Below are 15672 nucleotides of genomic sequence, written 5' to 3' on the forward strand. Positions count from 1 at the left end.
CCCTTTCCCGGGCCACATTAACCAGCTCTAACTGGGGGATCCCGAGGCGTTCCCAGGCCAGTGTGGAGATATCATCTCTCCACCTGGTCCTGGGTCTTCCCCTGGCCTCCTCCCAGCTGGACGTGCCTGGAACACCTCCCTAGGGAGGCGCCCAGGGTTCATCCTTACTAGATGATCCTGAACCACCTCAACTGGCTCCTTTGAACGCAAAGGAGCAGCGGCTCTACTCCGAGTTCCTCACAGATGCTGAACTTCTCCCCCTCTCTCTAAGGGAGACTCCAGCTCCTCCTGAGGAAACACATTTCGGCCGCTTGTACCCGCAACCTCGTTCTTTCGGTCATGACCCAGCTTTCATGACCATAGGTGAGGGTAGGAACGAAGATTGACCGGTAGATCGGTATATGGAGTATATATATACATACATATATATATATTTTACAAGGGTTGCACAAGAGAACATGTAGAAACTGCACCAACACTGCAGAGCTTTTTGTGTCTTCTGTGTAAGCTGCTGAAGAGGGGGATAAATATATATGGGAGTAATTCTGTGTATTTACCTGTAAACCATGAAATATGTTACAAATGTTTGTGTTTCATGTGCTAATACAATACTCACACATACATGTGTACAATAAAAGAAGTATCGGGAGTGCACACGCTGGGAACGAAGAGATCTCAGTTAGTTTTTGTGAAACAAAGCATAAAACAAGCAGTAGATAACAATAGTAAGGTGGGGTTTTAACATTGTGTCGGATTATATGATGAAAAAGAGGAAGCTTTGCACACAGGTTGCCCCTTAAAAAAATCCTTTAATTTTATACCATTTTTCCCCTTTAATTGTTTTTTTAGGGTTCGTTTTTCCTCATATTGGATTGGTGCCATTTGTCTTTTATGGATTACAATAAAAAGAAAACTTTTACATGCTCTTCACACCATTATTATTCCGCTCATGATGCGTCGCATGCTCTCTTATTTAGCTTATTGCATGAGCGCGAATATAAAGAATAAGAAAAGAGCCTCATGTCAATAAAAGATGCTTGATTATGTACTTTTATGGGCTAAGTGTACGATCACCACCACAAATAGGCTAATATGTTATAATAGAATACAATTGATTATATACCCAATTGAAAATATATATATATATATATACATGAATATACACACATATATATAAAGTTTCAATATGTCTTTCCAGGAGAATTATGCAGGAAAATCAGTGTTTTTTGATAGGAAGTAATTCTTGCATTTAAAAAACATTCAGAAAGTTATAACCTATACCGTTAAAATGCTAAAAACAAGCAGTATTTAGTGAAAAATCAATGTCGATTGAAATTTATTGACAGTTCTTTTTGTTTTTGTGTCCAAAAAGATGTAAAAGTGCAAACGGTTGTAAAGCGTTTTTTTTTGCAGTATGACCTGAAAACATTCATTTCCTTATATAAATTAGATTTAAACAGAACTGAATACAGTGGATTTACCGTCCACCTCTGTAAATAAACACAAAAATCAAATCTGAAATAAAACAGCAGGATCTTAACTCACATCTCGTTCTGTTCTGATGTCTCTCTCCCGTCCTTGCTGATGAACACTGCTACGTCGTTGTCACTGTTATACTGCTGTCGCCATTTGAATATGAAAATACTGACGTGTCAGAGCTTTTGTCATTGCCAGGAAACAGTTGTCCATTGTTGCCAGTAAAGAGACATATTCCTTTGGGATCATTTAATATTATAGAAAACAAACGTATCACAACATTGAGCAGATAACATGTGCATGACACAGAGCTGCAGCATGTATAAATAATGCAGATTAATGAAGGAAATAGGTAGCAGAATCCTTAAAGTATAAGTCTGGTGAAAATGGACCCTATGGTCTTTTTCGGCATGAAAATACATCAAAAAAGCCATGGAGAGAGTTTTTTTTACATGTATAGAGGATACCCGGAGAGATGCTAACAGTCCCAAAGGGCTAACACTGATTAGCTCGGGGCGGTGAGCTGAACGCATTGAAAACGTCTTTTTTAACCACTAATACTGCTCAAAATAACACCAAACCTCTGCAGTAGCATGAGAAGAGTCCTTACACAGAAAACAAAGCACCAACAATGTAGTTGGCGAACCAGGAGTTTATTAAATAATAAAAAATACTATTTTACGGCCACAAACAAAGAAGTTTACGTGTTTTGCTGGAACAAATCATCAATGGGCTCCTTCCTTTTGCACTGCATTTGGTTATCGACTTGTACGGACCATTATTATGTGCAGGGACTGTTCTCATGCTGCTGCAGAGGTTTGGTGTTATTTTGAGCAGTATAAGGGCGCACTCACACTGTCCGGTCTGTACCGTGCCCTGGGTTTTAGGGTACTTGTCCCCCTCTCCCCCCTTGCGGCCCAGGCCCGTTTGTACTCACACTACCTGGGCCTCGCACGAATGCTTCTTGCCTGTCCATACGTCATCATGCCGTAACACGTCACGCGCATTGATTGACGTCATCGCGATTCGTCGCTTTGTTTACAAATCTTTCCATAGATCTTGTTTTCGTTTTTCTGCGTCTTGTCGGACTGTTTTTGAATATTTTCATCGACCAAATCTGCAGTAAACACTCCACCTCTGCATCACACCAACGTGTGACCTTTCGCTGCCGTTGTTTTAAATGTCCGAGCATGGTCCCCTTCTTTTTTTGTCTATGTCCCAACAGGCGCACAGGAAATGACGTCAGAGCGGCCGTAGGCCTCGAGTTCGTGCTTGTACACGTGCGCACGCTCGTGCTCATACATGTGCAAACGTGCTTTACAAAAGCCCACCTCTCCAGAACGGTCCGTGGCCGGCAAGCTGGCCGCAGCTAGGCGCGGTACGGTTGCACTCACACTGGTCAAATGAACTAGACTTTACCTGTAAAACCTGTTTGGGCACGGTACGGATGGACAGTGTGGGTGCGCCCTTAGAGGTTAAAAAATGCTGTTTTGGATGCATTGGGATGCACCTTCGGGGCTGTTAGCGTCTCTCTGGGATTTCTCCATATGGCTTATTTGGAAGACCATGGGGTCCATTTTAGCCGGACGTACACTTTAAGGAGAATTTGATTTACATGTGACTCAGTTTTATAACCGCAGAATATTTTGAGATATAAATAAACAAAGACTTGGGACTTCTGCATGCCAGCAATGATTTGGACATACTCTTATTATCACTTTTTCTCAGGATTCAAATTTCAGACACAACTGACACATCCTATGTCCTCATCCTGAATATGATCTTGATGACAGTGATGCATGTTACTACATTGGCGTTATCTTCCATCACTGCCTACAAGACCTCTTACTCTGTTCGATCTACACATTTTTCTTTATGGTTTCGTTTTTGGCACCAATTGCACTCACTTTTATATACTCATTTGGATTTGTGTGGCTTCATTTAATGTCTTAAAATATCGGACCGGAACAATAGACTGGGTTCACTGGCAGTAGAAAGTGAGCACGTTCTGCTGGTTTCCTCGTATCAGCACCGCAGGGCAGTGGAGGCCGCAGGTCAGCGTGTCCAGCCAGGACATGTACAGAGCGCTGGGGCAGTCACTGTGTGGCACAGGGAGGCTCCTGGGGGTGGGGGGTGGGGGTGGGGTATTTACATGAACATCACATAGCTGCATGAAAAGAACAAAGACTCATACAAAAGCTCCTACTTGACTTATGAGGAAAATATACAAGTCAAATTAGCGCTCGCTGTGGTTTGCAGCGAAGCCCAACAAGATCTAATCTCTCCCATCTTTTTCCATCATCACCACACTGCCATGGAAATACAGCTATGTGGACGTCAAAGAACACTATCTGATGTTATCTTAGTTAGGGTTAGGGCCTAATTTTGAAAAGAAATCTTAGAAATGGGGGAACATAGAGCAGTGGGAAAATAGGGTCGTGGGAACATATGGCTATGGGAACATAGGCACGCTCCCCTAATAAAGACCTCAAATGTCCCTATATCTGCTTACAGCTGAGTTTATTGTAATCACATTCGTCTAAAGCATCTCCAAAATATCTAAACATATCAAAAAGACTGACCACCCACTTCTTAAAGATCAGTTAAAAGTCGAAAATGCATGATCCCACAGGAAAAGCACATCTGATGGGCCTTGATGTAATATTTTCATTAACCCGTCAAACCCTGAACTCAACTGACGATGTAAACTGTGTACTCACACAAGCACGAGTGCGGCGTGTTGTGAATTCCTCCGGATGATTTCATTCAGCCTCACTTTTCTCTCAGACTGTCAAGGATGGAAGATACCAATCAGAATCAACTTAGTGGGCTTATGGGTCATGTCAGCGACGTACACATAAAAGGAGTTTGAGGGGTTATTTTTCAATCAGTGTTTGTCAGTGTTCGTACTACACCAGTATGTGTTATTATTAATGATAAGCACATACAGGCACACACACCTTAAGTCTGAAGGCCTCAAACTCGTTGTCTGATATTTTCCACGGAGCGCTTTGTCTCAGTTCCTGGGGTGAGACCCCTTCCTGCTGTTCCTCATGTAGCCTGAAGGGGGCGACACTGTCTGCAAACCTACTCAGGCTTGGATCAAAAGGGACAGAAGTCAGTGTTTGATGGTCAGAGATAAAATACGTTGAACTATAAGAATCTAGTCTTGGTTTTTGAAGGTTCAAAGACCTCTTTACGACTCTATCTTTAGCATAAATATTTATATATTTGAATTACATGTAAATAATTATATTTATCTAAATGTATTGAAATAGTTATTATCTATTTCAATACCAGTCTGCTGTGGAGTGAAAGGTCAAAAGCACATTCAAAGTCCATTGTAATTTATTTGTCTTGTTTTAAACCTAAACACTTGCTGTGTGTCATCCTGGAAAGCACCACTCGGGGCACCAGAGTAAAAAAAAGACATTCAAATATACATAAATACATCGTAGCTTACAGCTACACTTCAAACTGTGAAAAGGACACCTGTTGTTATAAACTTCCTGTATTAAGTACAAGTGATATCAGGTTGTGTTGTGACAGTGAATGAAGGACATACTTCTTGGCGTGTGGGCGCCTCTCGCTGTCGGTCATGACCGTAACGTCGTTAAAATCCAAACGAAACCTCTTCAGCAGAGCGATCATCCTTAAAGAAACGGCAGTCAAAGTCTCAGAAGATGAAATGTTACAAAAAACAGTGTGTGTCCAGCACACACAAACATATAAACTCCCTGACACACTAATACGCACACGCTCCCTGAAGAGGAATGAGGATAAAAGGAGTCTGGAGACCCTGGCTTGCTGAATTGTTTGTTAAAGTTGAACTTACTTGCACAAGCACCCTCACAAATGTTTAGAACCATAGATACAGTTTCCACAGACCATAATGCACCCTGTTATATAGTGTAAAACATAAAATCGGAAATCTTTTACTTATTGCACCAAATACAGCAGAACTCTATCAGTTTACAATCCCAATCAGCCTGCATAAAAATGTAATTAATCTTAAAAAAAGCTACCAGAACCTTGTGGGAAAACATTATAATTATCATCCAGAAGGTAAAAAAGAGAAAACTTACTCGTTGCGGCCTTCCTCCATGTTTTGTTCATCCCCTACGATGAAGACCCTGACCTTACTGTGGTGCCAGCGTTTCCTCCTGGTGAGCAGGTAAGGAACCAGCAATGTCAGACCTTAAAGGAGAGGAAATACTGCAGTTGAGAAAGAGGATAAATGATTATCGCACTTTTTAACAACAAGTCGACACATAACTTGGGTATCGTGCATGTTTTGTCAGCTCTGACCTCCATCATCAGCTATCCAGTAGACGTCGATGGTCTTCTTCCCCTGGTCATTCTGAAACACCGTCTTGATCTGATCGCTGTCGCCTCTATCGGAGATGTCGTCAGCTGTAAGAGGAGGAGGAGTGAGATGCAGGGGCGAAAATCAGAATTACTGAGTCATATGAGGAAGCAATAATAGACACAGTTGTGGCTTTTTTAGCTCCGGTTTGGGTCTCTACCAACTGCTCAGGGAAATATCGGGCTTTTAAGGAGGTCATCCCTAAGTTCCCTGGGTCCTTGGTTCCCTGGGTTCTTTGTTCCCCTCTCAGGGAACATCAGACCTTTTTTCCCCAAAAGGGTCTGATGTTTCACTAAAAAACAGCTGCAGCCAAAAACAACACTATGAGAGTGGTTAGAGCCAAAACGGTAGAGCTAAACAATGAGCTGAAATGCTCCGTTAAGCTTCAGATTCGGATGACAATCTAAACCTTCATCACTACGAATGTCTTCTTCCACGTTCTCCCAAAGTCTTAACATTTTCATTTGATAAAATGCTATTAAAAAAATATTTATTATAGCCATTTAAAATGAAGTGTGCTCAGAAATACCAGAGTGATGAATTGGCTTCATTACATCAAGTATGTGTGACCCAATAAGGGACTATGTAAGTAAGATATTAATGAAGGAGGTATTGGAGGGAGGGAAGGGCCGTGTATTTTATAAGCACTGGATTGGAATAAAATAAGAATAACTGTTGTCATGAACTGTCAGACATGTCATAGGCTCTCTGTCATAGGTTGTAAAGTCCATTGAACATCACAGTCAAATGGAGCTGCAGATAAAATGTTTTTCTATTTTAGTAACTGTTGGATGTGGATTTATTTTATTGCAGTATGAGTACTCACCTGATACCCTCTCAGGAGATAGTTGGTCATCGTTTTCAACAGATTCATCAGGCTCAAAGCCTTGGTTCACTGGAGGATAGATATTACATCCTTCACCATTAGTTTTTTCATCACCAAACGAACATATCGTGTTGTAGTACAAGAAATAGTCTGGATTTCTAACCTTCAAAATCAAACTGGTCAGAGATATCCTGCCCGTCCATCATCCTCAAGATACACAAACAGTAGTTGGAGTCGAAAGTATCGCTATGGAGAAACAAAAAGCAAGAGAGGATGAATTTGAAATGGGAGTTTTGACGTGGAAAGTGTAATACGAATTTAAAAAAAGTTATTTTTACTGTATCTGGAACAATAAACTGGATTTCAGCTTTGCAACAATGACTTTGTAAAAAGGTGCAAGAGTTCCTCACGCTCAATTTTACTGGTATTGAAATGGCATCAAAGTCAACACTTTAAAAAAAGCTAGCTATACTTACTATATGGTGTTGATATAATCTTCAATGCTTTCAGGAGAACTGTCCCTCCAGTTTGCCTTGAAACCCAGAACCAGGGTGTTGGGCTTCAGCTTACCAAGACCAGACGCCTTGAAACAATGTCAAATGAGAAGGAAAAAAGAAAGATAAATAAAAACACACACAAGCTATACAAGTATTATGTGGGTAGTACCAGGATGATCAAATGTTCTATTCAAAGTCATATTTAGCACTCGATAGATGTTGTGTCCTAAGACACAAATGAGAAGATGAAAAAGCAAAACATTGCACTTATTATCATCTTAGACAAATTCCCAGTAAATATGTTTTGTAAGGTTGAGCAGATGCAGCTTCTCAATGAGATATGTCTTACCTGAAGCAAGTGTCGAGCTCCAACTCTGAGGCTGTCCGCGGTGAAAGGAGTATAAAAGGAGCGCACCTTCCTCTTGTTCAACCACTTCACCAACAAATCTGTGGTGTCCTGCGGTCGAGTCTGCCTGTCCTGCTCCTAGAAGAGTCGGGAATTTATAATTTATCCATATGACAGGAAGACTTAATGAAAAGCATGACCAATAAAACTTAACGCTTCTATAAGGGTGTTGAGGGGATTTGATAGTTTCTTTAACACAAGGACATAAACCATCGCTTTTATTTCCCTGTTGAGATTAAATGACTGACTGTGATTATGTCTCCACAGATCATGAGGCTTATGTGCTTGGTGAAAGAGCCAACAAAGTCCACCAGGGCTGGTCGTTGGCTTGGTGGCCCAGTTAGGACGAGACATTGCGGTCTGAAAGAACACATCAGAGAGCACAGACAGAATGTAAAAACACTACTTTTCTACTAAAAAGAGAAGTAAAGGATCAAATTCCAGTTAAAATTGATACAATAGAGAGAAGAATGTATGCCGACATGTGACTGGAGGGTCATTGACGCAAGATACAAGTGAGGTTTTTTGGTTACCCACCTAAAATTCTTGACATGATCCTCAACACCAGACAGCGACACAGAGTATGACAAAGCCATGTTGTATGTACCTGCCTGGACTGACGAACCCCAGTTTACCTCTGTGGATGTCAAAATACAAGTAAAGTAACGACTAAAGAGCTGAGAAGGATAAAAACAACAAAAAAAAGAGTTCTCATTTGTTGGACTGACTTGGCTTGTTGTAGTTGACGTATCCAAAGAGGAAGAAGATGATGCAGAAGGTGATGAGAGCAGCCCACCAGGTGAACAGGAACATCAGTACGACAGATATCACTGCTCCAAACAAAGCTGTCCATTTACTGTAGTAGTGAAACGACGGCCTCCAACCTAAAGGGGGCAACAATGACCAATAGATTACTTCAAGGTGGCATAACCGGACTGCAACCTCCGGGGCTGGAAAGTGAAGTCAATCTTTCTAATAGCCAGCAGGGGCTGAATCCACTGGCTGCAAAGGAAATTTGATTGTATAGAAGTCAATGAGAAGATTACCCTAGTTCTCCCTTGATTTATTTATATTTATGGGGAGTTTATGGTCTCAACGTTGGTTTCAAGTCTTCATCAATACAGCATGGTGTTCATTTTCTATATAATGGTCCCAGAGGGATCAAGCAGGGTATGGTTTAGAGCGTGGCTACCTTGTGGTTAAGAAGTTGCTACCACGGCTCAGTATTGTCCTCGGGCTGACTGTCAGATCCACCCCTGACTCAATTTCTATCCTCTCGTCAAAATCCGGTCTCTTCCAGTCCCAAAAAACAAGATGTTGATGTTCCAAATACCAAACTCAAGGTTTCAAAATGGTAGTCCACAAATGAATGTTGACACAATGGTGACCACATCCACTTATTTTATAATGTCTCTGGATATAACACAAAAACCCTAATCTCACATCCTGTAGTAACCCCTCTGTCCTATATGGCACAGACGGCAAATAATGGATGGTTCCCAGGAATTGGTGAAGGATTGAACAGCCTCTGATTGGCTGGTACTCGTTGCATTCGTTGCTTGGGTTGGTTAGGTTTAGGCATGAGGAGCAAGATTGGTTTAGTTTAGGGTAAGAGTCAGGGTAAGCCAATCAGATGCGGTCAGCAAAGTGTTTGACCGAGGAAGGAGATCACTATTTCCTACAAACTACTATCACAATGTTTACATAATCCTGAACCTTAGCCATAGTGGTGGCCAGACAGAAAGAGCCACTCACCGGGGGAGTTGGTGATTGAAGCGTGAAAACAGCTGAAGTTGATGAGGCTGTAGGAACACAGGAAGAAGTTGGAGATCAACTTTGCGATGGTGTCCAACTCAGCTGTAAGAGATACAAGAGATAGAATTGAATCAATCAACACCTTACAAACTCCTTGAACGCTTTTCTCTTTAAAATATATATTTAAGTATTAATTTAATAAATACAAGTACTTAATAATTAAAATAACAAAACAGTGACCATGTTCGAACATACTCACCAATGAGAATGCAGGCCACCGCAATGATGTAGCAGAGTATATATGCCCGGAGCGGCTCGTCATTTTTCCCATAACCCTTTGCAAAGAATCCAATATAGGGGTATATGTTGTCTCTGCACAGACACTGGCAAATAAAGCAGTATATACAAGCTTATTAATGTGCATCATGTTAGATTTGACTACATTTATACATACTTTTAGCTGGGGTTTCTCACCTGAAAGACTTTAGGGGCAGAGACAAGGAAGCCAAGGGCGGATGACAAGCTAGCTGCAAAGACACCAGCAGTGATGAGGTAGTGGAAACCTGAAACTTGGCCCAGTACCTGGTTGGAAAAGTAATCCTCAAGAATAAGTATTTACATTATCATACTGTATTTCATATAACAAGATTAATAATCTTAATAATAAGGATGTTATATTTTTATTCCATGATTGGCGGAACTAAAGCCCTCTGGATTTGAATGGTACCTTTGAATTGTTGGCCAGACCATATTTACAAGAGTGTGACTGGATGCACTCTGTGAAGTTCCAGCCCAGGTTACATCCGAGACCCACACAGCCGTCACTAATGTTTCCAATGACTATGTCACTTATATTCCCAGAGGCGTCCCGCACCACACAGGACCCTGGAGGATGATGAAGATGTAAATATTATATTGTCATGATGTAACGTGATATTTCAGATGGACAACTTGACACTTTTGTTTTGTTTCTAAAAAACTATGACATCCAAGATAAGATGGCTACCAAAGAGGAAAAAAGTACAGTACTCTTTTCACAACTTGAGGGATTGCTTTATTGTTTTTCTGCTATGTTTGATTTTCTGGATTGCTTTCCTTTTGCTGGCTCTCATGTCTTGTACAAAGCGGGTTCTTTGTACGTACGAATGCAGAAAGTGGTTAATTTTAGGTGTAAGTGCCTTCTGCTGCAAATCAGAATCAGGAAATTGCATTGTGCAGTTCATGGCCGTGAAAATGACACACAAGTACAAACTAGAGGTCAACACAAATCCCTATATTCCTTATAATCAAGTCCAAACCTAAGTTAGGGTTAGGGGATTCAGAGTGTTCTCACACTCATGCAGTAGACAGATGACACTGCCCTCAATATGAGTGGTAAACCTTACCAGTTCTGAAAACTAAACCAATCAAATGAGAAGCAAATAAACACAAAATGTAAAAGTTCAGTGATTAGCTTACCAACAGTTACGGACACAACTAGATAGCTGAATGTAGTCCAGAAAATGGCCATGAGGGTGCCTTTGGGGATAGCAGTAGCAGGGTCCTGCAAAAGGAAATAATACACAAGACCACGTTATTGTAGTCCTTGTTGGTGGCTGTAATGTAAAAAGTGTCTCTCTGCTTTTTTTCTCTTCATACTTTGAGGTCTCCAGAGATGTTGGCTCCGGACAGGATGCCAATGGCAGAGGGGAAGAAAATGGAAAATAACTTGAAGAAGTCGCTTCCTCTCCAGTCTGGTTTTAGGTTTGATATGAAGATCTCACCTGGCAACAAAAAACCCCACTGTACTCTCCTGATAAAGTGGCTGATGCTGTACTAAAAAGCAGTAGTTTGTCTCGAGAAGCCTGAACTCACTGTGGTATCCAAAGATGCCCTTGGCCTTTTTCTCTGGACTTGGCGGGAGGGTTGTGCCCACCAAGTAGTTGGCAAAGGAGACCAAGAGAACTATAAAGAACAAAATCTGTGCCTAAGAGACAGAGACAAATTAGAGAAAAAAGAAAAAAAAGTAAAAACGTGATGTAGCGGGGAAGTTAAATGTGGATGTGGAGATTCATGTGACAAATTAACCAAATGAAGTGATATGTGTCAGGATGCGCTCACCTTTGACTCCCACTCCATTCCAGCCAATGAAATGAGCAGAAGAATAGTCACCGTGATCACGCCCACAATGCGGACGTCATTGATTTCATCGACCATGACGACACCAAACTCCTACGTTTAAACAACCAAATTATTGAGACAAGCATGAGAACCCAAAAATGAATTGTATGTATATTGAAAAACTTTTGGGTAACATCGCGTAGAACCAGCAGTCATTGTCGGGCCATGATATGACAGCTTAAAGGTTGAGGTTGTCGAATTCTTTTAGGCTATTTACCGAGAAAATCTGTTTTGCAATGCCAAAGAGCTTAATGGGAGCTAAACTAGCTTAACCAAAAACATTAAAAAAAACTGTCATCAAAGATTCTTGCCTCATCAAGTACCTATATTCTCAAGGGTTATGTAAAACAGACTATTATGTATCCATTTCTAGAGTTCAAAGATAATAAGTACCTGCATTAGATCACGGACCACCTCTGCAAAGCCAACAGTGTTGAGTGCACAGGCCAGAGCGTTGGCGAAGGAAAAGACCATCCCAATCGGTCCACCAATTTCCGGACCCAGAGAGCGGGAGATCATGAAATATGCCCCACCTGAAAATGATGTTCAACCACAAAAGGTTGACATTCATGCACGTTCAGACCCGTTGCGATACACACACTGAAATGGCAATAAAAGTGAGTTTCATGCTGCTTGATCATATTTGGACCATCACAGCAAACGTTGCATCACCCGCGCGATGGCGACGCAAATCACATAGACTGACTTTGTATGTAGTCGCGCTGCTTCTATTGCGTCAAGTTCGAATGCGGCATCAGTGTTAAATTACAAAGTTCAAATACAATTTCCCATTCTTAAAAGGCACAATCGGCCATTTTAAATCTAAGTATCACAAACTCATTTTCATACACAGGATAAAAACAAGACATTACTGCAGCTTTAATGTTTCCAAACCTTGATTTTATGACACAGGAAGTGACTGACCTGAGATCACCCTCCCGTTGGTGGCGATGGCAGAGATGGAGAGGGCAGTTACTGAGGTCACCACCACAGACATCAGGATAATAAGCCAGGTTAACACTGAGATGAGACGAATGAAGGGATTCATCGTTATTATCATCATACATCAATGGTATTTTCTCTACATCTTAGCTACAGAAAGGTCTGTTTCTGCTACTTCTTGACTCTTTATTATAACTTATCCTCCTAAATCTTGTTTATTTTGCAAGCCAGGGAATATTACTCAAACTGATAGATAGACTAGATAACTCATACTGTACATGCATTCACCTTCTCAATCATACATACTTTGGATACTGCATAACATGGAGCCCAGGGAGTTAATAAAAAACAGTAATCAAACTTTGTTGGGCCTCTAGTGTACCATATGTTGGATGTAGCATGTTTTATTAAAAAAGTACAGTGGCTAATGCACACATTTGTGATCACTCATAGGCATCACTGAATACAGAAAAAAACGGTTTCAATGCATTAAAATCAGTTTTTAATTAGTTTAGGACACAGAGATTGGTTGAAATACACAAAAACTATAATACATTTTATGTCTGGAGTTTCCTGGGGGTGTGACTTGAATTCTTTTTGCCCTCTGTTTCTTCATGTGTTTCAACCCATTATGATTTTCGCCAAGTGTAAAGATAAATGATTTCCGGTCATAGATTCGGGGGGGAGTAGATCAATGGAGTGTCTGCAAAACGGATGAATGAACTCACAAATGCCCGCCTTAGAAGTGATAATCGACAGGCGCAGAAACAGTATGACTCCCCAAATATTCAGCATGCAACGGACCTGCGACGCAACAAAGAAAGCTCAGTTAGATGGTGGTAAGATTGTTTCATATATCAAGTGTTAACACGAATGACAGTAGTGTAGGAAGTCTGTATGTACACCCAAAATACACATGAGTTTTGCCCACCATGACTCCAGTCACCCAGCCAAATCTAACAGGAGCTTTCTCAAGTGGAGCCTCTGACTCTTGGTTTCCGCTGTCTGGCGGGCTGTTAACTCCTGAGTCCGTGGTGTTGACCTCTACGTCCGCCTCCACCTCCTGAGAAAAATACATTTCATACAAAGAAAAACCTTTTTAACAGAGATGCATCAAGCCATTTTTCCCCGATCCAATCCGATATCGATACCTGGGCTGAGCGTATCGGCCGATACCCGATCCGATGACATTAATAAAAACAGAAATGACTGACTCTAATTAGTCAAGATCGGTGCATCTCTACTTTTAAACCAACCTAATGGTAATAACGGATTGGAATTTAGTCGCTGTTTGATAGGCTCAGCTAGTAACATGGTGTGAGTTGATGTGATGTGTTCTTCCCAGAGAAGGAAAACTTACATCATACGCCCTGCGGAGAGCCTCGAGAGATGGTCGGCTCCTCGCCTGCCTGTGTGGCAGCGTGCTGTCGTAGTGCTCTAGCTGTGGCACCAGGTCCAACGTGCTGTAGAAGGAAGATCTCCGCAGCTGCATCCTCGAGCCCCCGTGTTCTGATGGGCTGCTGGATGGGAGGTCCAAGCAGAGGTGATATTTTGAAAAGATGTCAGCAGATGTTGCAGTGGATGCTGAAGGTCATTTTTAATAGTCATGAGCTGCATTTCTTGTATATGTGAAATAAAGGATGCACCAGTTTTGCCACAGTGGGACCTAACTGAGTAAAAAAAAGGAGACTAAAGTTAACAGCACAAACCTCGAATCCACGTCCGAGACAACGATGGTTGGAGGAATTTGGAGGTTACCATTTTGTTGCTGGCTGCCGGCGTTAAAATGGTGTGAAGAGTAACTGGGAGGGACCAACCCTTCACGTTTGGAGGTGAATTGTCCCATCGGCACGTCTTATTGATTCCTGTACAACAGTATGGCCAAAAGGGTGCCGCTTTAAATACATTGTAAATATCCTCCCCTGTAACCACGTGGCTCCATTATAGCCGGTGAATGTTTCAGTTCAGTGATACTGATTCACACTGTTAAAGGAACTCGTTTCGACTAATTACTGATTCAACTCTTGAAGTCTTGAATGCAAAGGCAGTGTGTGGGAGTCTTCTTTTCTTCTGGATACTGAGCTCTTCTATCATGCACCTGACTTTATGTTCTGCTATATGAGCTTCAGTAAAACATAAGACCACAAAAGCATCTGTTTATTGTTAACGTATTATTTCTCTCTCTAGTAAGAATAAAAAAATGTAATTTATGTTACATATTATTGTAAATATATTTAACTATTAATGTATTATTGTGTGGACCCATGAAGTCAGGGGCTGTGACTCATAAATGGTGGTGAAAAAACCCCACAAAAAGACCAGAAAGATATCCTAAATCAAGTATACACCTGATAACAAAAATGTACCACAAAGAGACAAACAAATGATTACAGGGATGCAAAACAACCACAAAGAGATGCTAAATGACTGAAAATAGACACAAAACCACCACACAGACTAAAAATTCCGTCAAAAACACGCAAAATGATTAAAAACAGATTTAATATGACCACAGAGAGAAACTGTGAGAAATGTAAAATGACTAAAACTAGATGCAAAATCACCACAAAAAGATGCAAATCCACAACAAAAAGATGCAAAATTACTAAAAACAGGTGAAAAACCACAACAAAAAGATGCAAAATTACTTAAAATAGATGCAAAACCACAACAAAAAGATGCAAAACCACAACAAAAATATGCAAAGTGACTTAAAATAGATGCAAAATGACTAAAACTAGATGCAAAACCACAACAAAAAGATGGAAAAACCACAACTAAAAGATGCAAAACCACTACAAAAAGATGCAAAACCACCACAAAAAGATGCAAAACCACAACAAAAAGATGCAAAACCACTACAAAAATTGATGCAAAATGACTAAAACTAGATGCAAAACCACAATAAAAAGATGTAAATTACTAAAAATAGATGCAAAACCATAACAAAAAGATGCAAATCCACTACAAAAAGATGCAAAATGACTAAAACTAGATGCAAAACCACAACAAAAAGATGCAAAACCACCACAAAAAGATGCCAAATGACTAAAAATAGATGCAAAACCACCAAAAAAAGATGCAAAATGACTAAAACTAGATGCAAAACCACCACAAAAAGATGCAAAATGACTAAAACTAGATGCAAAGCCACAACTAAAAGATGCAAATCCACTACAAAAAGATGGGAAATTACTAAAAAATAGATGCAAAACCACAACAAAAAGATGCAAAACAATCCCAG

The 15672-nt window shown here is 40.7% G+C and overlaps 1 protein-coding gene across 1 annotated transcript; it reads right to left on the bottom strand.

The window, feature by feature from the left end:
* Positions 1-3457: 3457 nt before the first annotated feature.
* Positions 3458-14274, bottom strand: LOC310963937 (solute carrier family 12 member 3-like; the record flags this gene model as incomplete). The annotated part of the gene is made up of 27 exons (XM_083936894.1): positions 3458-3596; positions 4197-4264; positions 4437-4572; positions 5042-5128; positions 5562-5673; positions 5785-5889; positions 6669-6737; positions 6832-6914; positions 7145-7251; positions 7515-7649; positions 7820-7931; positions 8109-8208; positions 8300-8455; positions 9327-9428; positions 9586-9709; positions 9801-9908; positions 10054-10211; positions 10785-10869; positions 10965-11089; positions 11181-11292; positions 11427-11537; positions 11880-12019; positions 12411-12506; positions 13157-13232; positions 13360-13491; positions 13789-13948; positions 14138-14274. The coding sequence occupies 27 exons, from the start codon at positions 14272-14274 to the stop codon at positions 3458-3460; spliced, it is 3075 nt and encodes a 1024-aa protein (XP_083793020.1).
* Positions 14275-15672: the final 1398 nt, after the last annotated feature.

This window comes from Echiichthys vipera (genome assembly GCF_963691815.1).
Source record: "Echiichthys vipera genome assembly, chromosome: 22".
Taxonomy (NCBI): domain Eukaryota; kingdom Metazoa; phylum Chordata; class Actinopteri; order Perciformes; family Trachinidae; genus Echiichthys; species Echiichthys vipera.